Source organism: Littorina saxatilis, linkage group LG17 (assembly GCF_037325665.1).
Source record: "Littorina saxatilis isolate snail1 linkage group LG17, US_GU_Lsax_2.0, whole genome shotgun sequence".
Lineage (NCBI taxonomy): Eukaryota > Metazoa > Mollusca > Gastropoda > Littorinimorpha > Littorinidae > Littorina > Littorina saxatilis.
The window spans coordinates 30,182,408-30,202,965 of NC_090261.1; the positions used below are offsets into that span (position 1 = coordinate 30,182,408).

Sequence of the window (20,558 nt, forward strand, 5' to 3'; positions counted from 1 at the left end):
TTGCATGTAAGCTTACCGAAAACGTATTTAATATACTGACAATGGAAGGATCGTTATAAGAATACACATGAACGGTTATACTCGCTTACGGCCCATTTCGATCTAGTCCAAATTGGTATACCAGTAACAGTTGTGTCAGCGATTTCCGCTTCCGGGCCAAAGAAATGTGGTTCCAGTAGCTCTTGCAAGCTTGACATAGTTACAGGACATCTTTTCTTTGACTGTAACTTTTATCTTTTTTGTGAGATCTGCATTTGTGCAACTGTTCAAAAAACGGCTTCGATATGGTGACACGATTTGTTGGCAGAGAGCCGATTTTTCGAGGCAAAACTTTATACGAACTGTGCTGCAACCTCAAAAACTTCGGTGAAGGACGAGTGGTGTATCGTCACATTTATGTGAATTTTCCGGAGACCAGCTACTACCGTCTTACCAACGTTCAGCCGGATATGTCCGACCCAGTAAGAGTCACTCGTTGATCACAGACAACCAGCATTTTTGACGTAATGTTGATGTTTAGCTTTGTATTTATACATAGCTCAGAATCCACTGCAATTTGAGCCTCCAATTTTGCAGAACCTGCATTAGCAAGTCATTTTAGATACCTTTGAAGTCACGGAAGGAACTGTAGAGATGCCTTTCGTTTAGATGGATTTTTAGAAGAAAAACATCGACTCAGCCACGATTTTGAAAGAGGGGAGGCAACTGTCGGTATTATTTAGTAGGCCGTGGCTGGAGGTACGACGAGCCGGAGCCTGGGGGCTCAAGCGCCTGCGAGTCGGTGCTCAAGAAAGACATGCATTTCGGCAATAGCGCGGTCACTGATTAGCGACTGACGGTAGCAAGAGATGCGGTTCGTTCACAGGTGTCAGCGAGTTTCTGTCGAAGTATCTCAATGCAAAGTAGATTCATCTTTTGCCTCAAAATAAAACACGTTGGTTTTTTTGTTTTTTGTTTTCCATGTTAAGTATTTATTTACTGCATTTTGTTTTAAGTTTAACTAATGCTGCTTCAGTCTAGCCTCGGGACCAGAGAGACACCGGCGTTGCTTAGTTCGCGGACGAATTCAGTGATCCGGGCTTTGATGTTGCGATCTCAGTTCGATCACCGGAATGCTTGGAATAAAGAATAGAGCAATGGAAAGTTAAGAGGGAAGGGGGGGGGGGGAATAAGTTAAACAGATTATCTTTTTAAATAAAAAATAAAAATGGACCGACAATAGCAAGCCTCAAACCGGCGACCTCACGATCTCTAGCGCATTTCACTAACGACTGAGCTATGAAGGCAAGCTGACTGATGGGTGAAACATAGTCATACTCATAGGAACGTCTATTTTGTGTGATACTGGAGACTGCCGGTACCCGAGCCACTCCGTATGCATTTTCTCGTCATTTTCGTCGGTGAAATGACCAAATTAATTATTATGCTTAAGATTGGAGCTCAACTTGAGCCGTCAATTAATTTCACGATAACTATTCGTTGGTTTAAAGGGACTTGTATTAGGCCAAAAAAAATAATAGGTGTGGTTACGGTAACATAGCCAAAAAAAATAGGGTAGGAAGGTAGGCAATCACTTTTTTTTTTGGTAACTTTTTTTTCTAATGTGTACAAATTAAACCTACTTGACAGGGAAATAAGTGTGCGACTCGGGCGCTTTCGCTTTCATTGCGTTTTCTGCACTCGTTTACTTGTTTGTTTTTTTAATTTTTGTTCGACAAACGTAATAAAAAGTTATAGGGTCGGCTCCAAAAAATAGGGTAGGTCGGGTTACCGTAACCACACCTATTTTTTTTTTAGGCCTTAAAAATAACTTAATAAGTCAAAAATGCCACTAGGTTATAAATTTATAACACTAAAGTTCAACATTACCTTTTGACTATTTATGAGCAGGGGTCGAAGTATAGCATTCTTAAAGTTTGAGTAATTAGTAAATTACGCTGTGTGTGTGTCGAAGCGTAGACTATGATGGGTCGAAGTAACTCGATGCAAAGCAAACTTATTTTTTGCCAAAACTGAAGAAATGCTTCCAGGCTCAGGACCACACTGGCTCACGTTCAGTGATCAATGCCGATTCAGTGACTCGTGAGCATTGTTGTTGCAATCTCAGTTCGATCAATGCTTTGGAATAACTCAGAATAGAGCAAAATAAAAGAAAGGAGAGTTAAGAAGAAAAAAAGAGAAGTTAAAAGATAAAAAAAAATATATATTAGTTTACATCATGTTTGTTGCCATTTCAATGGGTGTGTGTGTGTGTGTGTGTGTGTGTGTGTGTGTGTGTGTGTGTGTGTGTGTGTGCGTGTGTGCGTGCGTGGGTACAGCCATGTGTTACACTTACAGACTTGTCTTTGATTTTCAGACTCGCCAGGCAGGAACTGCATGGGCTGAAAAGGTGTACAGAGGTCAGGAGCTGGGTATGTCGCGCATCGATGTTGGCTACAAGTTCGACTGGTTTATGGTACCCAAAGAAGACGAAGCAGAGTTCTGCAAAATTACAGCGGTATTGCCCAAGAAAGAAAAACCACCAAAGCACTTTGACTGCCCCCCATTATTGGAGCTTTTGACAAGGACTGACATGAAGAAGATGGGAGAATCACCAAGTTCTGACCTGTTTCGACTGGCTTTGCATTCAAAGACACACAGTAAACTGAAGAATCACTGATAAGATTTGCACATGTTTTGTAATGAATATGAATCAGTGAGTGTTGAATATGAATCCGTGTGTGTTGAAGTTTGCTTACAGTCTGTATGTTTTACTCTTAGGTGTGGTTGATGCCCTTTAGAACCTTGTGAATCAAAGGATGCTGTTTACAAAGTGTAAAAAATCTGACTTTCATAGTGGTGTTTTTCTTGTATGTGTCAGTCTGTGAGTGTGTGTGCGCGTGTGTGTGTATGTGTGCAGCAGAGCACTTGGCTCATGAGCTGAGATTGCTATACAGTGTGAAATTGTGACATTTGCCATGTTGTCGCTATAATTTACAAACCTTGTAATCTCAATTTTTTAGGTTTTGGAACTAAAACAATAGTTTGCTCCCTTATTTGTTTGCCCATGTGGTGAAAAAAGCTCGCATAACCTGCTGCTTTTTTAAAGTGAGAAAAAGTTCTTGAGAGGAAAACTTAGAAAAAGATTCATTTGTTTCCATGGCGCGCCAAAATAACTGACTTGAGTTTCGTGGCACACTTGGATGGAAAATATGTCAAAACATTAAAAATAGGAGGCTGCTCCTGTTGTCTTTTTAGCTTGAACTCTCATATATATATTAACTTTGTCACTATCTTTTCCTTTTTGTATATATATATTTGTATCTAAAAGGCTCTCTCTCTGTCTCTAGGGGGCCCGGTAGCTCAGTTGGTAGAGCACTGGACTTGTGATCGGAAGGTCGCAGGTTCGAATTCGGGCCGGGACGGACACGGGTCAACTTATGTGCAGACCCAGAAACGGAAGCCATGTCCCACCCCCGTGTCATCACAATGGCACGTAAAAGACCTTGGTCATTCTGCCATAAGTGCAGGTGGCTGAATACACCTAAACACGCAGACACCTGGGTAGCGCGACTCCGTTGCTGCTGAGCTTTCCACTGGGAGGAAGCGACCCGAATTTCCCAGCGATGGGACAATAAAGTAATGAAAATGAAAAAATGAAAAATGAAAATCTATCACTCATTCACTCTCTCTCTCTCTCTCTCTCTCTCTGAGCCTTTGTTGCCTTTATAAAAGGTGTTTATGCATGTGGTTTTGTTTGTGTGAGAGAGAGACAGTGAAAGGGCAAACATAGTTTGTGTGTGTGTGTGTCTGCTTGCGTGTGGGTGTGTGTATGTGTAAGAGAGATAAAGGGAGGGAGAGGGTGTGTATGTTTGTTCGTTTGTAAGGGTTTGTGTGTCTGTATGTCTAAGAAGGGGTGTTTTGTGTGTGTGTGTATGTAGGGGGTGGGTGCGCATGGTCTCATACTTTGTCACTATCTTTTCCTCTTTGTAGGGGAAGGTTGTCTAATAATGGACCACTTTTTACATTTAGTCAAGTTTTGAATTAGTCTGACTTGCACACTAAGTTGTATCATGTAATTTTGAAGTATAGGGGGCTTTTTACAGTGATTCGTGAAGGCCTCTTCACTAGTCCATATTACGCGCCCAGGCTCCTAATATAGACCATTCCTGGGTATGATATCCCCAGAAGGATTTTTCATTTTTTCGATAAATGTCTTTGATGACGTCATATCCGGCATTTTGTAAAAGTTGAGGCGGCACTGTGGGGAAGCAGAACAAGACCGAATATACATTTGCGGACAAGACCGAATATACATATGCGCCTAAGGTCGAATGAAAGTGTTTATACATTTGCGGATAAGACCGAATATACATTTTGCCTAAGACCGAATGTACATTTGCGAACAAGACCGAATATACATTGCAGCGGTGGGTAGAAAATATACGTTGCCGCCTAAGACCGAATGTACATTTGCGGACAAGACCGAATATACATTGCAGCGGTGGGTAGAAAATATACGTTGCAGCCTAAGACCGAATATACATTTGCGGACAAGACCGAATATACTTTGTCGCCTAAGGTCGAAAATACATTTCTGGCACGAATTTCAATAGCGGCAAATATATGTTGCAATTGATCGAATACACGTGAAAGGGCAAAATTCCAAAGCACGAACAACAACGGATACAATAACATACATAGCGACTAAAGTGTGTGAATGACACGTGAATCATGAACAACGAACAACAATAGCGGCAAATATGTGTCAATAACACGAGAATGCACAACAATCAAGCACGTGAATAACACGTGAATTCCAAAACACGAACATCAATAAAACAACAAATAGGTACTAGTGTGTTAAATTACATGAGGCACGAACAACAAACAGGTACAAATAAAAATGTACACGATCGCGAGAATCATGAACAACAAAAGCAATCAAAGGGATCTTATATATATCCCATCACGTCAAGTTAGATGACAGCAGATTTGAAAACAGTGATTTGAAAACAGCGATTTCCAGCACAGCATCTAGGATCTATTTTAACCATGCGCTTTTATTAGCAATACGAAAACGTGCGCTTATCGGATAAACTGTGATCTTAGTTTCTATCGGCCTTAGGCAAAATGTATATTTTCGACCTTGTGCGCAAGTGTATATTCGGTCTTAGGCGACAATGTATATTCGGTCTTAGGCAAAATGTATATTTTCGACCTTACGCGCAAGTGTATATTCGGTGTTGGGCGACAATGTACATTCGGTCTTAGGCAAAATGTATATTTTCGACCTTAGGCGCAAGTGTATATTCGGTGTTAGGCGACGATGTATATTCGGTCTTCTGCACAATGTATATTTTCGACCTTAGGCGACAATGTATATTTTCGGCCTTAGGCACGTATGTATATTCGGTCTTATTCATGTTACCCGGCACTGTCACACCCTCATTTTTCAATAAAATTTATTGAAATTTTGGCCAAGAAATCTTCGACGAAGGCCGGACTTTCGTATTGCATTTCAGCTTGGAGGCTTAAAAATTAATTAATGACTTTGCCTTTGGTCATTAAAAATCTGAAAATTGTAATTAAATTTTTTTTTATATAAAACGATCCAAATTTACGTTTATTGTATTCTTCATCATTTTCTGATTCGAAAAACATAAATATGTTATATTCGTATTAAAAACAAGCTGTGACAAGTCGCGTAAGGCGAAATTACTACATTTAGTAAAGCTGTGGAACTCACAGAATGAAACTGAACGTAGTCCGCCGCTAGTGCAAAAGGCAGTGAAAGAGAGTTAAAAAGAATAGAGATATAGAAAAGCGTGCTATCCTCCTCAGCGCAACCGCTCCCGCGCTTTTCTGGATTGTTAATTTCACTGCCTTTGCCACGAGCGGTGGACAGACGATGCTACGAGTGTACGGCCGTCTTGCGGAAAAAATGCAATGCTGTGAGTTCGACTGAGCTTGACTAAATGTTGTATTTTCGCCTTACGCGACTTGTTGTTTCTTGCTGATAACTAGCTTGTTTTCATGCGATGAAGATTCATTTTGTGTTTGGTATTCCTTCTCTCTTAGGTTAGCCGTTAGGCCTGATTAGAGTGAATTAGCTTGGATAGACTTTCAGCAAATATTAAATACAGAAAAATTCACAAATGGTCTATATTAGGAGCCTGGGCGCGTAATATGGACTAGTGAAGAGGCCTTCACGAATCACTGTAAAAAGCCCCCTATACTTCAAAATTACATGATACAACTTAGTGTGCAAGCCAGACTAATTCAAAATAAATGCTTTAGATTTATCTGTTTCAGGTTGATGAGAAAATTATTTGAAGCACAACAGGAAGCTGAAGAAACAGAGTGAAAATAAATGAAATTATTAACTTCCATAAAAAGAAGACTATTTGTTAATTTTTTTTGAAAGCTTGATGGCTAGTTATAGGTTATTTTCAGCAAGCTTCTCAATGAACAAAATTTGTTAAAGGTGGTCCATATATATTAGGCGACTCACATATACTTTGAGATTTTGCTACGTATTAGTTTTTGTTTGCAGTAGAAACTCCGAGTTCACACTGCTAACAAAATCAGTCTTAGCTGTCATTTATAGCAATTTTTGTGTGATAACAGCTTTTGGCTGAGGACAGAAACGTAAGGCGTCAAATTTAGAGTGAACGCTGCCAAAAGAGCAAACAAGAGAAAAAGCCTAATTGTTTTGAGGTTTGTGTTTCTGCAAGTGTTTTGACATGTGCAAGTTATCCAGAGAGGGTGAAAACAGCGAATGAAATTCTTTTGATCGCTCAGGCACCCTTACTTTGTCAGAACAGGAGGTGTTCCATATTAGGCAGTCAGGTCCATATAAGACAACCTTCCCCTGTATTTGTGTCTGAAGGGTTCTCTTGTTCTCTCTCTCTCTTTCTGCGCCTTTGTCCTTTGCTGGTGGTATGCATTGCTTTTGCCCCCCGCGGGTTAGGGGGAGTCCCATATTGGTTGGGACGAGAAAGAATTTACCCGATGCTCCCCAGCATGTCGTAAGAGGCGACTAACGGATTCTGTTTCTCCTTTTACCCTTGTTAAGTGTTTCTTGTATAGAATATAGTCAATGTTTGTAAAGATTTTAGTCAAGCAGTATGACTGTATGTAAGAAATGTTAAGTCCTTTGTACTGGAAACTTGCATTCTCCCAGTAAGGTCATATAATTATTGTACTATGTTTCAAGCCCCTGGAGCAATGTTTTGATTAGTGCTTTTGTGAACAAGAAACAATTAACAAGTGGCTCTATCCCACCTCCCCCCTATCCCGTCTCCCCCCTTTCCCCGTCACGATATAACCTTGAATGGTTGAAAACGACGTTAAACACCAAATAAAGAAAATGCATTGCTTCGAGTAGTTGACGACTGTGCCAAAGGCATTGCACTTCTACTTAATTATATGTTTTAACTTTTTTTTTTTTTAAACGATACAAAAACCGGAGACACAAGAGCACAATCATTTCAATGTTATCATCTTTGGATGGCTTACACTCACTGACTCACACACTCACTGACTCACACACTCACTGACTCACACACTCACTGCATGCACGCACACACAATCACAAGACACCATAATTTGCAAGTAACTTTTTTTATTTAAAAAATGTCCACCACATGGCGACCTTTCAGCAGCGCAAGGGTTGGGACTGAGCTGACACTGAAAGATTTTTTAATGTTTCGTTTGGCCTAAAGTAAGCATATGGTCACAAATTCTTACAAACTGAAAGAGAACTTCGCTGGTATCCTGGCATGCCATTCTGTTGATCTGATTAGAATGATATGAATAACTTCAATAAGTGCTAATAGACAACGGGCTACAGTTTTTTGTCATACTCTCCCCCATAATTCATAACTTGAACATTTTTTCAGATAGGAAACTTTAAAAAGTTTATTCTGCTATAAATGTGCGGTGACTTGGCTGGGTACGAACAGATACGGTTTGAAGTCGGAGAAAACATTCTCAATTAATTTTGGACAGACTGTACGATCCCTGGATTTGGTTATTGTATGCAGGGGCGGATTAGGGGGGTGGTTACAGGGGTTCCGGACCCCCCCCCCCCCCCCCTCGGCTGTTTAAAAAAAAAAAAGGTTTGTGAATGTTGTTGTTGTTTCTGTCTGTAAAGCTGGGGGAAGTGTTATTTGCTTAATCAGTAGCATTTTTGTACAGGTTTAACTGCCACCCCTTTGCGACATGTCTTTCTTCTAACCATACTATATGATGTCCGGAGCAGATATCATGGAAGATAAATTGTCATTATTTAATACTAACTTTAAAAGAAATAATGAGTGGCTGCTGACACCAGTTGATCATGTTTAAAATCACGGATAAGCCACAAATTGTTTATAAGATAGCTAAAAATTTTCAGTTTAGTGCCCCCCAGACCCCCCACCGTACCTCTACCGACCCCTGGACCCCAGGTTGTAACCCCCCCTCGGGCTTATCTGCTCCGCCCCTGGTATGGAGAGAGCCCTGATGAGGACACAGGGATTACACCCAAAAATTGAATTCAGGGATCATGCAGCTTCTTCTGACTCCGCCTCTTCTGACTCCGCCTCTTCATAGCGGACCTCTCGCACCAGTGTACCATCATGACTGCGGACCTTCAGAGTTGGTGGGTTGCCATTCTGGACTGTGAATCTCAAGTCTTCCATGGTTCCAGTTTCGCCGTTGGAAATGGATCTGACATTGTCGAGTCGGAAGTTCTGGAAGTCCTGCAAAGCCACGGTGTAGTTGCCTGTGCGAATGTAGAGCTGAGTGATGTGCTGCTCGCTACGCGTCGTGTCTGTGGAAAGACAATCAATTTACTGTTAAGCTTTTTTTCTGTTGTTGTATGTTATTGCTGTAATTACCATTGGATCTGTCAGAGATGAGAGGAATTTCTCTTTTATTACTCCTGCTATATATATGAACTTCGCCAAAACATTATTGCAACAAATTTCGCACCCAAATCAGTAAAAGCATTAATTCCCCTGTCATTTCATTAAACCTTTATATGCCACCGAGTTAAGGCCGTTCACTTGACTATCTGGATCACCTCTCGGATTAAAGATTTCTTTTACTGGGATCACGTGACCGCCGCTCAAATAAGGTATGTACCCTCAAAATCGACTGGACAAAAACGGAAGGGCCCAATTAAAATTCGACCAAAAAAATCACAATGGGCAAAACGTTGCACCTTTTACATGCGAGAAGAAAGCCAAATCAATTATCTACCCTGAACAGGTAGTTTTGTTTAGCTAGCTTGCGTATTTCGTGTGCTATGCTATTCAGTCCTACAAATCCAGGTGTCGATCGCATGAGCGGTCAAAAACGAGACATTTTGCGTCAATTTTGAGGGATATCATGACAAAAAGCGCTGTATTTCAGCAATGACTTGGAGGGACACGGGTCAACTTTATGTGAAGACCCAGAGTCGGAAGCCATATCCCACCCCCGTGTCACCACAATGGCACGTAAAAGACCTCGGTCATTCTGACATACTGAAGCCGCAGATGGCTGATACCACCTAAACGCGCATACACTTGTGTATCTCATCAAAAGCCATGAGGGCGTAAAAACTAAAATTGTCATATAACCCGCCATAGGCTATCATGTCCTTAAGAGGCGAAATGTTTAGCCTGTCAAGTTCATAGACCTATATAGGTCCCAGGCCTGTTAGACAGTAAGCACTGCATTCTCTCTTTCCTTTTTCGTATTTTTTGTCCATTTTTGTCCAGTCGCTTTTGAGGGTACCCTTAGTTTGAGAGGCGGTCACGTAATCCCTGTAAACTAGAAATCTTTAATCCGAAAGGTGATCCAGATAGTCAAGTGAACGGCCTTAACTGGCATATACAATTTTTGAATGAAATGACAGGAGAATTAATGCTTTTATTTGGGTGCAAAAGTTGTTGAAATAATTTTTTGGCGAAGTTTACTTCTGAGACGATCGTCGAGAGTACTGAAGCACGTACCATGTCTAAATTCGTCCATAAAAAGCACTAATTTGCGTCATGAAAGAGGAGCAGAATTGTAACTGTTTATAGTTAATATTTGGTTTTTCTCTGCGTTCATCTATATTCATAAATCTCTCAAAATAAACAGATCCTATTCAGGAAAAAGTTACAGAAATTACAAAAATCATAGCGTGCGCACAGCACCTTTGGAAATTGGCTCATATACTCACTTTTGGCATGACAAGTTTGACACATTTTATTTATTGTGACGCAGTAAACAGCACTAAGAGTCATGTGTACATGTCTTCTTTTTAACCAGACATGTTTTTTAAATCAATGAAAGTATTGACTTTTATAAACATGTTCATTCTGTCAACCTTCACTGAAGCACAAAGGGTCTAAGTCGACCAAAAGTGGTTGTTTTCCCTGTAGGCGCACTTCCTGTGGGCGTTTTTCTTGTATAAAGGGAATGCTACCACCGTAAACTAGTAAATGGTCAAGAAGAACAAATATGAATGCCGCTACTCACCCGAACGAACCATTCCACTGAAGAAGTTCTCCGCCACAGTTGAAAGGGCGTAAGTAGTGGCGATTGAGGGAATGTTTGCCGCTGTGTAGACAACAGCCGCTTTAGCCCCAAGAACGAGCTTGCCGAGGACCCCAAACAGAAGACCGAGCCCGAGGAACCTTTTCTTTCGGCGGAGGCCGTGCTGGCCCGAGGCATACAGCGCCTGGTGTTGCTCCTGAAGCAGCTTTATTACAATGTGCTCGTCTGTTGATGAAAAAGATCGGACTTTAGGGCAGAATATACCTGCGCAGTTTCAGCGGCACAGACTACGCACTGCCTATTATTGATGCTGCGGTATGGATTATGACGAGTACTTGGCCTGTTTTCCTTTCACGCAATGGAGTGTAGCGGGCTGGGATAATCTGCAGTGCGTCGTCTGTCCTGCTGAAGTTACATAGGTGAGCGCCAGGCCTTATGATCGTCACAGGCATAGCGCTTTTTCAGTGTGGAAACAGTTCTGGTCACTATACAGCTATTACAAGATCCGCCTAGGGTTTTTACATGGGATAAGATCATCCTTCCACTCAAATGTACTCACATGCCAAAATCAACACCATGACTGCTTCCTCTGCACCGTTGGATTGGTTGGGAGGAGTTCATAAATACAGATATCTTAAAAAGCGACTGGTTTCTTTTTTTTTCCAAAATAGTTCATAAGTGTTTTTCCTCTGGTGCAAAACCGACAGGCACTGGCATATGAAATAACACACATGCAAGGCCTAATGGCAAATTATGGCTCCCAAATCAAACGTTAAGGTATTATATTAGGCCTACTACACATTACATCAGACACAAACAAGATTTTCTTTTTGTTCTTCCTTTGCAGCTACAAAAATAAAACAATTACTGAATAGACCTACTATCAAGAGAACTTAGTTGTTGAGATCATGCAACAATATTTAACATAAAAGGGGAAAAGAACGGAAGAGCCGGAAGAACTTGTAAAGACAGAGATAATGAGGAGAGGAGGGTGGGGGACGCCGTACACATTCGCAAATGTCTTTGATAAGGTCATTTATTTGAATGAACATTTAAAAAGTGATCAGAATTATTTTTATAAATTATTGTATTTTGATTAAAAAAAATGACAATTGGAAAATGTAAATATGGAAAGAAGTTACTAGATTTGTGTATTTTATTGGAGTTAGAGTTAAATATTAGAAGGAAGTTTGTAGTATAAATAGTTAATAGTTTCAAACAAAGAAAAGTAAAAAATAAAAAAATAAATAAAAAAAAAGACCAATGAAGAAGGATGCTCCCCGCCTGAAAAGAAAAAAAAAAGACCAATGAAGAAGGATGCTCCCCGCCTGAAAAGAAAAACAAGTCGCGTAAGGCGAAAATACAACATTTAGTCAGAGACATAGATCTCTGATTTAGTCAAGTAGCTGTCGAACTCACAGAATGAACGCAATCAGGCAATGCAATTTTTCAGCAAGACCGTATACTCGTAGCATCGTCAGTCCACCGCTCATGGCAAAGGCAGTGAAATTGACAAGAAGAGCGGGGTAGTAGTTGCGCTGAGAAGGATAGCACACTTTTCTGTACCTCTCTTCGTTTTAACTTTCTGAGCGTGTTTTTAATCCAAACATATCATATCTATATGTTTTTAGAATCAGGAACCGACAAGGAATAAGATGAAAGTGTTTTTAAATTGATTTGGACAATTTAATTTTGATAATAATTTTTATATTTTTAATTTTCAGTGCTTGTTTTTAATCCAAATATAACATATTTATATGTTTTTGGAATCAGAAAATGATGGAGAATAAGATGAACGTAAATTTGGATCGTTTTATAAATTATTATTTTTTTTACAATTTTCAGATTTTTAATGACCAAAGTCATTAATTAATTTTTAAGCCACCAAGCTGAAATGCAATACCGAAGTCCGGGTTTCGTCGAAGATTACTTGACCAAAATTTCAACCAATTTGGTTAAAAAATGAGAGCGTGACAGTGCCGCCTCAACTTTCACGAAAAGCCGGATATGACGTCACCAAAGACATTTATCAAAAAAATGAAAAAAAACGTCCGGGGATATCATACCCAGGAACTCTCATGTCAAATTTCATAAAGATCGGTCCAGTAGTTTAGTCTGAATCGCTCTACACACAGACACACACACGCACATACACCACGACCCTCGTCTGGATTCCCCCCTCTACGTTAAAGCATTTAGTCAAAACTTGACTAAATGTAAACAAGTCGCGTAAGGCGAAAATACAACATTTAGTCAAGTAGCTGTCGAACTCACAGAATGAAACTGAACGCAATGCAACGCAGCAAGACCGTATACTCGTAGCATCGTCAGTCCACCGCTCACGGCAAAGGCAGTGAAATTGACAAGAAGAGCGGGGGAGTAGTTGCGCTGAGAAGGATAGCACGCTCTTCTGTACCTCTCTTCGTTTTAACTTTCTGAGCGTGTTTTTAATCCAAACATATCATATCTATATGTTTTTGGAATCAGGAACCGACAAGGAATAAGATGAAAGTGTTTTTAAATTGATTTCGAAAATTTAATTTTGATAATAATTTTTATATATTTAATTTTCAGAGCTTGTTTTTAATCCAAATATAACATATTTATATGTTTTTGGAATCAGAAAATGATGAAGAATAAGATGAACGTAAATTTGGATCGTTTTATAAAAAATTTTTTTTTTTTACAATTTTCAGATTTTTAATGACCAAAGTCATTAATTAATTTTTAAGCCACCAAGCTGAAATGCAATACCGAAGTCCGGGCTTCGTCGAAGATTACTTGACCAAAATTTCAACCAATTTGAAAATGAGGGCGTGACAGTGCCGCCTCAACTTTCACGAAAAGCCGGATATGACGTCATCAAAGACATTTATAAAAAAAATGAAAAAAACGTTCGGGGATTTCATACCCAGGAACTCTCATGTCAAATTTCATAAAGATCGGTCCAGTAGTTTAGTCTGAATCGCTCTACACACACACACAGACAGACACACACACACACACACACACACACACGCACGCACGCACATACACCACGACCCTCGTCTCGATTCCCCCGTCTACGTTAAAACATTTAGTCAAAACTTGACTAAATGTAAAAAGAAAGAGAGAGAGAGAGAGAGAGAGAGAGAGAGAAGGCAACAAATATGGGTTGAAGTTATACCTGTATGCAACTGAGGTCACAAAATAAATGTTAAAAAGGTCATAATTCACTCACCAGCTTGTCTCAGAAATTTCGCGTCGTCTAGCAGCAACAACACCTCCAGGTCTTCATCGCTCAGGTCCTCGAATGGAATCTTCGCGAAGTTGTCCACAATGCCATCGTCCACATTTTCGCCCAGTTCATCGTTCCTTTCATCCGGGTTGTCCAAAAGCCGTCCGTCTTCTTCAGAATTTCCATTGCTATTGTCCAGCAGAGAGTGGCCGTGGGCACTAGTGGGGCTCCTATGTTGCAAAATCAATCATTTCTTGTGACAAACACCAAATTTGGCATACATGTACAGTTTTATGTGCTTAACAAAACCTGATACAGAGCCACCGCGAAAAATTAAAAAATCGGTAGTTTTTATAACAAAATTCAAAATGGCCGCCAGTAAAAACGGTTGGGTATGTTAGGCACATTTCATTTCATGTGACAAACACCAAATTTGGTATAAATGTATGGTTTTATGTGCTTAACAAAACCTGACACAGAGGAACCAAGAAAAATTTAAAAATCAGTAGTTTAAAAAATAATCAAAATGGCCGCCTGTGAAAAAGGTATTCAGGCGTATTTGATGCTACAAGTCATTCTCTTGCAATAGAAACTAACAGAAACAATTGTTAAAACATAACAATACATGTATACATGATCAATGGTGCAGCGATTGGTTGGACGGCGTGGGTGACAGGGTTGAAGAATCGTTGGCTTACCTAACCTGTGCCAACAAAAAACTATCGCACAAATGTTCGTACCAAAACGAAAACATTTATTCCTGTGCCATTTTATTCCATTTGTCTATGCTATTAAGGGCACACAACGTGGCTATCTGGAACTCTTTTGATATAAAAGATTGAATTTACATGGGTTATGTGACCGCCGCCTAAATAAGGGTACCCAAAAAATCAAATTGATAAAAATGAAAGGTATAATAATGACATAACACTAAAAAGTATTCATCCTGTTCTGGATAGATTTTTGACTTTTTAATGGGTACCTAAAGTTGTGATCACATCCCCTTTGCCACGTTAAGGGTACCCTTATTTGGCGGCGGTCATGTGACCCCTGTAACTAAATCTTCTTTTATCTGAAAGATGTGCCATTTGTGAGAGCCTTTACTGGCATAAAAAGTTTGAATAAAATGATACGGGAATGAATGTTTGAGTTGGGGTACGAAAATGGGTGCAATAATATTTTTACACAGAACTTTAATTTGCTGATTTTCACAGGCATGCAAGCACAGCTGCAGAGAGCAGAGCTCTTCAGTCCTTCTTTGCAGCATTTGCAGCGTTTTGTTGTACAGCACTTCCACACTTCATGCGTTCTCAGCACATGCTGGATACCTCTTGAAGGCTCGTCCAAAATAACTCCCACTTTCCAGCCTTGGACTGCCAGCCCCCCAATTATTGGTGTTGGGTTGTTTGCCTGATTGTATATTTACTGACGTAGTCTAATTGGTAGATTGCTCTTCTCAAACTCATGTCCTGCAACAGCACGTTACTTGTAAGGGTGTTTTGGGGAATTTGGCAGCGCTTTTGACTGAAGAGGTACCTTCTAGCACTGTTCACACCCAGGAAGTTTGGTTTTGTCCTGCAGAAGTACCACAAAATGCTCTTGAACTGACCTGTCAGTAGTACTTAGCTCTCAAAGAAGAGCAGACAACCTGAGGAAAGATTGTGTGATGTCTACTAATGCATGCCATACTTGTCAAGCCCGGCCAATACCACCGAAGAACAACACAGTATCACAGTCTGTAAAACTGTGAAACATGGGCAGGCAGGGTGACTTCTCGGGGCCAATGGCTTTGGCAATGTGGTGAGCAAAAAATGGCTGAATCCTTTTCCATAGCGATGCACACTTCATAAGCAGAAAACTGAAATCAGCTGGGATGAGAAGCAGACCGTCTTAGATGTCTGGCCTCCTCTAAATCCATGGTGTAGGAAATCCACCTGGGGTACCCTTCATACAAAAGCTGAAAAGTGACAATTTTATTTGAATAATGTTTACTATCTCAGAGAGTTAGCCAAAGTCTTCACACAAAAGATAAAATGCAAAAATTGTATTTTAACTATTTGTATAATTCTTACTATTTAAGGTCAATACAAAAAAACTGTTTCCAGTTACCCAACTGATTCTTAATTAAATCTTGCTGGCCGCTACATTCATTAGAATTCTAACAGTCGCTTACAGAATGTTGACCCTTGTGAGGGTATGGTAAACCCACCAAATTCACAGAGGTAGCTTACGCATATGTGTGCATACTTGTTAATTATCAAAAAAAAGATGCAAACTGTTCAGCTACTCTGGAGGTATCAGGTACCAACCTTGATAGTAATGGTGAAATCAGCTCGTCTGTGTGGCACCGGCAGAATTGCTCATAATGTATTCACGCAGTACTCTTGTTCTCAGGAACCCGCATGTGGTGTAACCCTCAGTTGTATATTCTGTTAAAATAAAATGCACATCAATGCACGGTCAACCTAAATTAAGTAAAAGGTTGAGAAAAAAGTAACACACCAAAATCGTAACAGTGTTGAGACTCAGACTCAGAGAGAGGTACCACTTTTTTCAAAACCACTCATTTCTCATTTCATTAGCACATAAGCTTATTGCATATTTTTGTCTTTTAGCTATCATCTTTGAAAGTTTGATCACAAGACCGTAGAGACATGGGGAATGGTCCCCCCCCCTCCCCCCAAGCTGGCCCTCCTACTAGTTAGTACATGTCATTGTCACTGTGGCCTACTCACTCTAAGTCACTCCCCCTCCCCCCTCAGTTTTTTTAGAAACTTATGGAAGTCAAGTCCTTTATAATAGGCAGGACTAATTATCATGCCTTGAACAATCTCTGTCTCCTTGCCTTTTATTCAAAGTTCTTTTAACTTGTCCAAAATCATGTGGGTGGCGAGCATGGTTTTCTTTCATTCAATCAACAGATAGATCTAGATCTATCACAATCCAGTTTCAGCAAGATTTGAAAGTGTGCAGCATTTCAGCGCTTCAGCCGATCAAAAACAGACCCGAGGGGACAAATAAAGATTATAATGACGTGAAATTGGTGAATTAAAGGGTAATCTTAAAAACTTACCCTCACAAACGTTGTTTTCGCTCAATCAAAACACGCATTGGTACGGAGGCCGCCATCTTGAATTTTCTAGCTGCGGATATATACTTTTCTAAAAAAAATATAAAACTAAATGACAGAACACAAAAGTACCCATGAAAATATTTATTTCATGTATATATTATCACCAGACAACTTCTGGTGCATTGTTAATAATTGAAGTTTACATTTGCTGAGTTGGAAATGTTTACTGCTGATGGCTTTTGGTATGAAAATCGTCTGCTGTAGGTGCAGCCTTTTATTCATTATTATAAACACAAAAATCAATTTCTGAAGTGGCTCTGTATCTGAAATCATTTAAAACATCATAAGGAACAATATCACGAAGTATGATGTTTGTCACAAGATGTGATTAATTGTTGAGTGATTCTGCAACATAGGAGCCCCACTACACCGCTGTAAGACAGCAGCAGCAGCGCTCCCAACAATGACAACAGCAACAGCCTCTTGACCATGGTGCTGGTAACGTAGGTGTGGTTTTTGTAATAAATACAAGCTGTATTGAAGACGTATGAAATACGAAGCCCTGGGTTCGGCAGACAGACACTTGAGGAACGTCCGAAAGATCCGCGAGTCCCTGAGATTGCAGCGGGAGATTTGTTGACACCGAAGAACTGCTCGTTGCAAATCAAAAGAAAAGCTTTTCAAACTGTGCTTGCTTTGCTTGCTCTGCAGTTCCCTAGACGTAGGGCAGGAGTGTTTGGTCTAAGCCTGTTGAGACGCAACTGGTCTGGTTTGTGCGGCTTCTCTTATTTAACGTATTTTGGGCATCCGGAGCTGATTACTGCGCAATTTGCAATCCCAGTTTCTTAGAACTCAACCATTCTCAAAAATAGGATGCAATCGCGATATATCCGAGTCAGAATTGATATGACGCAAACTGTTGCTGGCACGCCGGATCTGACATAGTACTTACGGGTTTTCACCACAAGAGCCGCTGTTCTTTCTGCGAACAATTCTGTATCAGGTTTCGTTCAAGATGCATCAGTCCTTGCACATTTTTTCAGAAATCAAATGTCTTTTTGTCCTTCTTTCTTTACATTCATGTAGTCAGTATTTGACCGAGTAGGCCTACAGTGTATTCCGGTCGACTGGCAATGAGAGGGTGTATGTGTGTCTGTTTGTGTGTGTACAAATGTTCGCATAGAACTGCTGGACAGATCACAATGATATTTTGCATGTGAATTCTTCCAGACATTTATCTAATTTATTTTACATACCTAGTTGTATACCCTTGTGAAAGAATCGGGTTTCAGGGGTGGGACTCTCTTGTGATGAAAAACGAGGAAATCACTTTTTTCCCCCGACATTTTTTTAAATGGTACATTAACATCTGTGCAATCTGGTGCATTCTGAGACTAAAATTCAACTCGTTTGGATCAGGTAAAAACGACATTCTCCTCACCCCCCCCCCCCCTCCCCCCCCCCAAAAAAAACAAAACCCACCCAAACAAACAACACACTTTCACACAACAATGGTAACATTGTAATGGTGCATATTTACGTAATGAACCATGTATTCATAATCCAATACTGGCAATAGTATAATCCAAGTGACGCCCCAATGCATTGAAACTCAAAATGACTATTAGTTATCAGTCAGCACAATTTAACTCTCAAGCCTCCAGTGTTCTGTTCCATCTTCACTTCTCTCCATATCATTCAGTCAACAAGTTATAAATACTGTGATGAAATGCATGGGACGCGGAAAAATAGATTACCCCAGCGGAATTCGTAAGTTGTGTCCGCGGAAATTCGCGGAAAAGTCCCACCCCTGGGTTTGATATGCGATTGCTGTTGCCTTCGGTTAAGTTCTAAAACAGAACAATATTCAATCACTATGTGCACTGGTATGTGACGACTTCGGACTTAATAGATAGCTATAATAAGTGTTACAATTATATGCCTAAAATCCCTCAAATCAGTCCATACATATGTTACTGTCAGTCGCCGGGCTAGGGGGATGCATTTAACTCGTGCAGCATTCAAAAAAATGAAATAAGGGACACGCGGATATATGCTCCCAAGAATGTGGATGTTAAATTACCTTCTCATTCCCTTTAGCGCGATTTTAGTGAAACGGTTATCTTTATTTTGAGCAAATGTTCAATTCAACCCAAACAAAACTATATATTTTCTGATACAGGAAGTAATAAGGAATACAATAATATCACTTGTGTGTTTAATTTCAAGTGCCAATTTTTAAAAAGTGACAAAATAATCGAACTTTGAATTAACATTTAAAACAAGTCGCGCAAGGCGAAAATACAACATTTAGTCAAGTAGCTGTCGAACTCACAGAATGAAACTGAACGCAATGCAATGTTTCAGCAAGACCGTATACTAGTCGTAGCATCGTCAGTCCATCGCTCATGCTCATGGCAAAGGCAGTGAAATTGACAAGAAGAGCGGTTTAGTAGTTGCGCTGAGAAGGATAGCACGCTTTACTGTACCTCTCTTCGTTTTAACTTTCTGAGCGTGTTTTTAATCCAAACATAGCATATCTATATGTTTTTGGAATCAGGAACCGACAAGGCATAAGATGAAAGTGTTTTTAAATTGATTTGGAATATTTAATTTTGATAATAATTTTTATATTTTTAATTTTTAGAGCTTGTTTTTAATCCAAATATAACATATTTATATGTTTTTGGAATCAGAAAATGATGGAGAATAAGATAAACGTAAATGTGAATCGTTTTATAAAAAAAAATTTTTTTTACAATGTTCAGATTTTTAATGACCAAAGTCATTAATTAATTTTGAAGCCACCACGCTGAAATGCAATACCGAAGTCCGGGCTTCGTCGAAGACTACTTGACCAAAATTGCAACCAATTTGGTTGATAAATGAGAGCGTGAGAGTGCTGCCTCAACTTTCACGAAAAGCCGGATATGACGTCATCTAAGACATTTATCGAAAAAATGAAAAACGCGTCTGGGGATATCATACCCAGGAACTCTCATGTCAAATTTCATAAAGATCGGTCCAGTAGTTTAGTCTGAATCGCTCTACACACACACACACACACACACACACACACACACACACACACACATACGGACGAGGAGCACCTTAGGTACCGTTCATACGCAGACGGATCTGTGTGACTTCTGTACGTACGAAATCCACATTAGGTACCGTTTGGCTATACACAGTACGGACGAAGGCGTTAAGTACCTGTTTCCTATACACACTGATGGTTGTGTATAGTGTCAGTAAAGTGTGAATAGGTGAGGATGGAACTTTAACCGTCGATCACTTTACATGTGTAACCTTAATTAATATGTTGCATGTTTTGCTTTTGATTTGTATGTTGCTTACTTTGTCATGTTGTTGTTTATGTTTATTTGCTTGTTTGCTTACTTGTCGATTGTTTGCTGGTTTGTTCGTTTACTTTGTTTATTTGTCATGTTGCTTTACTTGTTTATCATTTATTAGACATTTGTATTAGAAGTAAGGACCGGTTGTAAGAAAAGGCGTCACCTTAAACCTCTATCCTTGAAAAATAAAGTTCCATCATCATATCTCTCTCTCTCTCTCTCTCTCTCTCTCTCTCTCTCTCTCTCTCTCTCTCTCTCTCTCTTTTTTTTTTACATTTAGTCAAGTTTTGTCTGTGTGTGCGTGTGTGTGTGTAGAGCGATTCAGAGTAAACTACTGGTCCGATCTTTATGAAATTTGACATGAGAGTTCCTGGGTATGATATCCCCGGACAATGTTTTCTTTTTTTCGATAAAT

The 20,558-nt window shown here is 39.8% G+C and overlaps 2 protein-coding genes across 2 annotated transcripts; one reads left to right on the forward strand and one right to left on the reverse strand.

The window, feature by feature from the left end:
- The first annotated feature begins 132 nt into the window (after positions 1-132).
- Positions 133-2,833, forward strand: LOC138952028 (small ribosomal subunit protein mS34-like). Its single transcript, XM_070323603.1, has 2 exons — positions 133-461; positions 2,357-2,833. The coding sequence occupies exons 1-2, from the start codon at positions 285-287 to the stop codon at positions 2,657-2,659; spliced, it is 480 nt and encodes a 159-aa protein (XP_070179704.1). The 5' UTR covers positions 133-284; the 3' UTR covers positions 2,660-2,833.
- A 4,756-nt stretch (positions 2,834-7,589) lies between these two features.
- LOC138952558 (uncharacterized) lies at positions 7,590-15,629 on the reverse strand. The gene is made up of 5 exons (XM_070324246.1): positions 15,598-15,629; positions 15,248-15,286; positions 13,715-13,941; positions 10,477-10,719; positions 7,590-8,797 (listed from the first exon to the last, which is right to left on the reverse strand). The coding sequence occupies exons 1-5, from the start codon at positions 15,627-15,629 to the stop codon at positions 8,529-8,531; spliced, it is 810 nt and encodes a 269-aa protein (XP_070180347.1). The 3' UTR covers positions 7,590-8,528.
- Between the last annotated feature and the right edge of the window lie 4,929 nt (positions 15,630-20,558).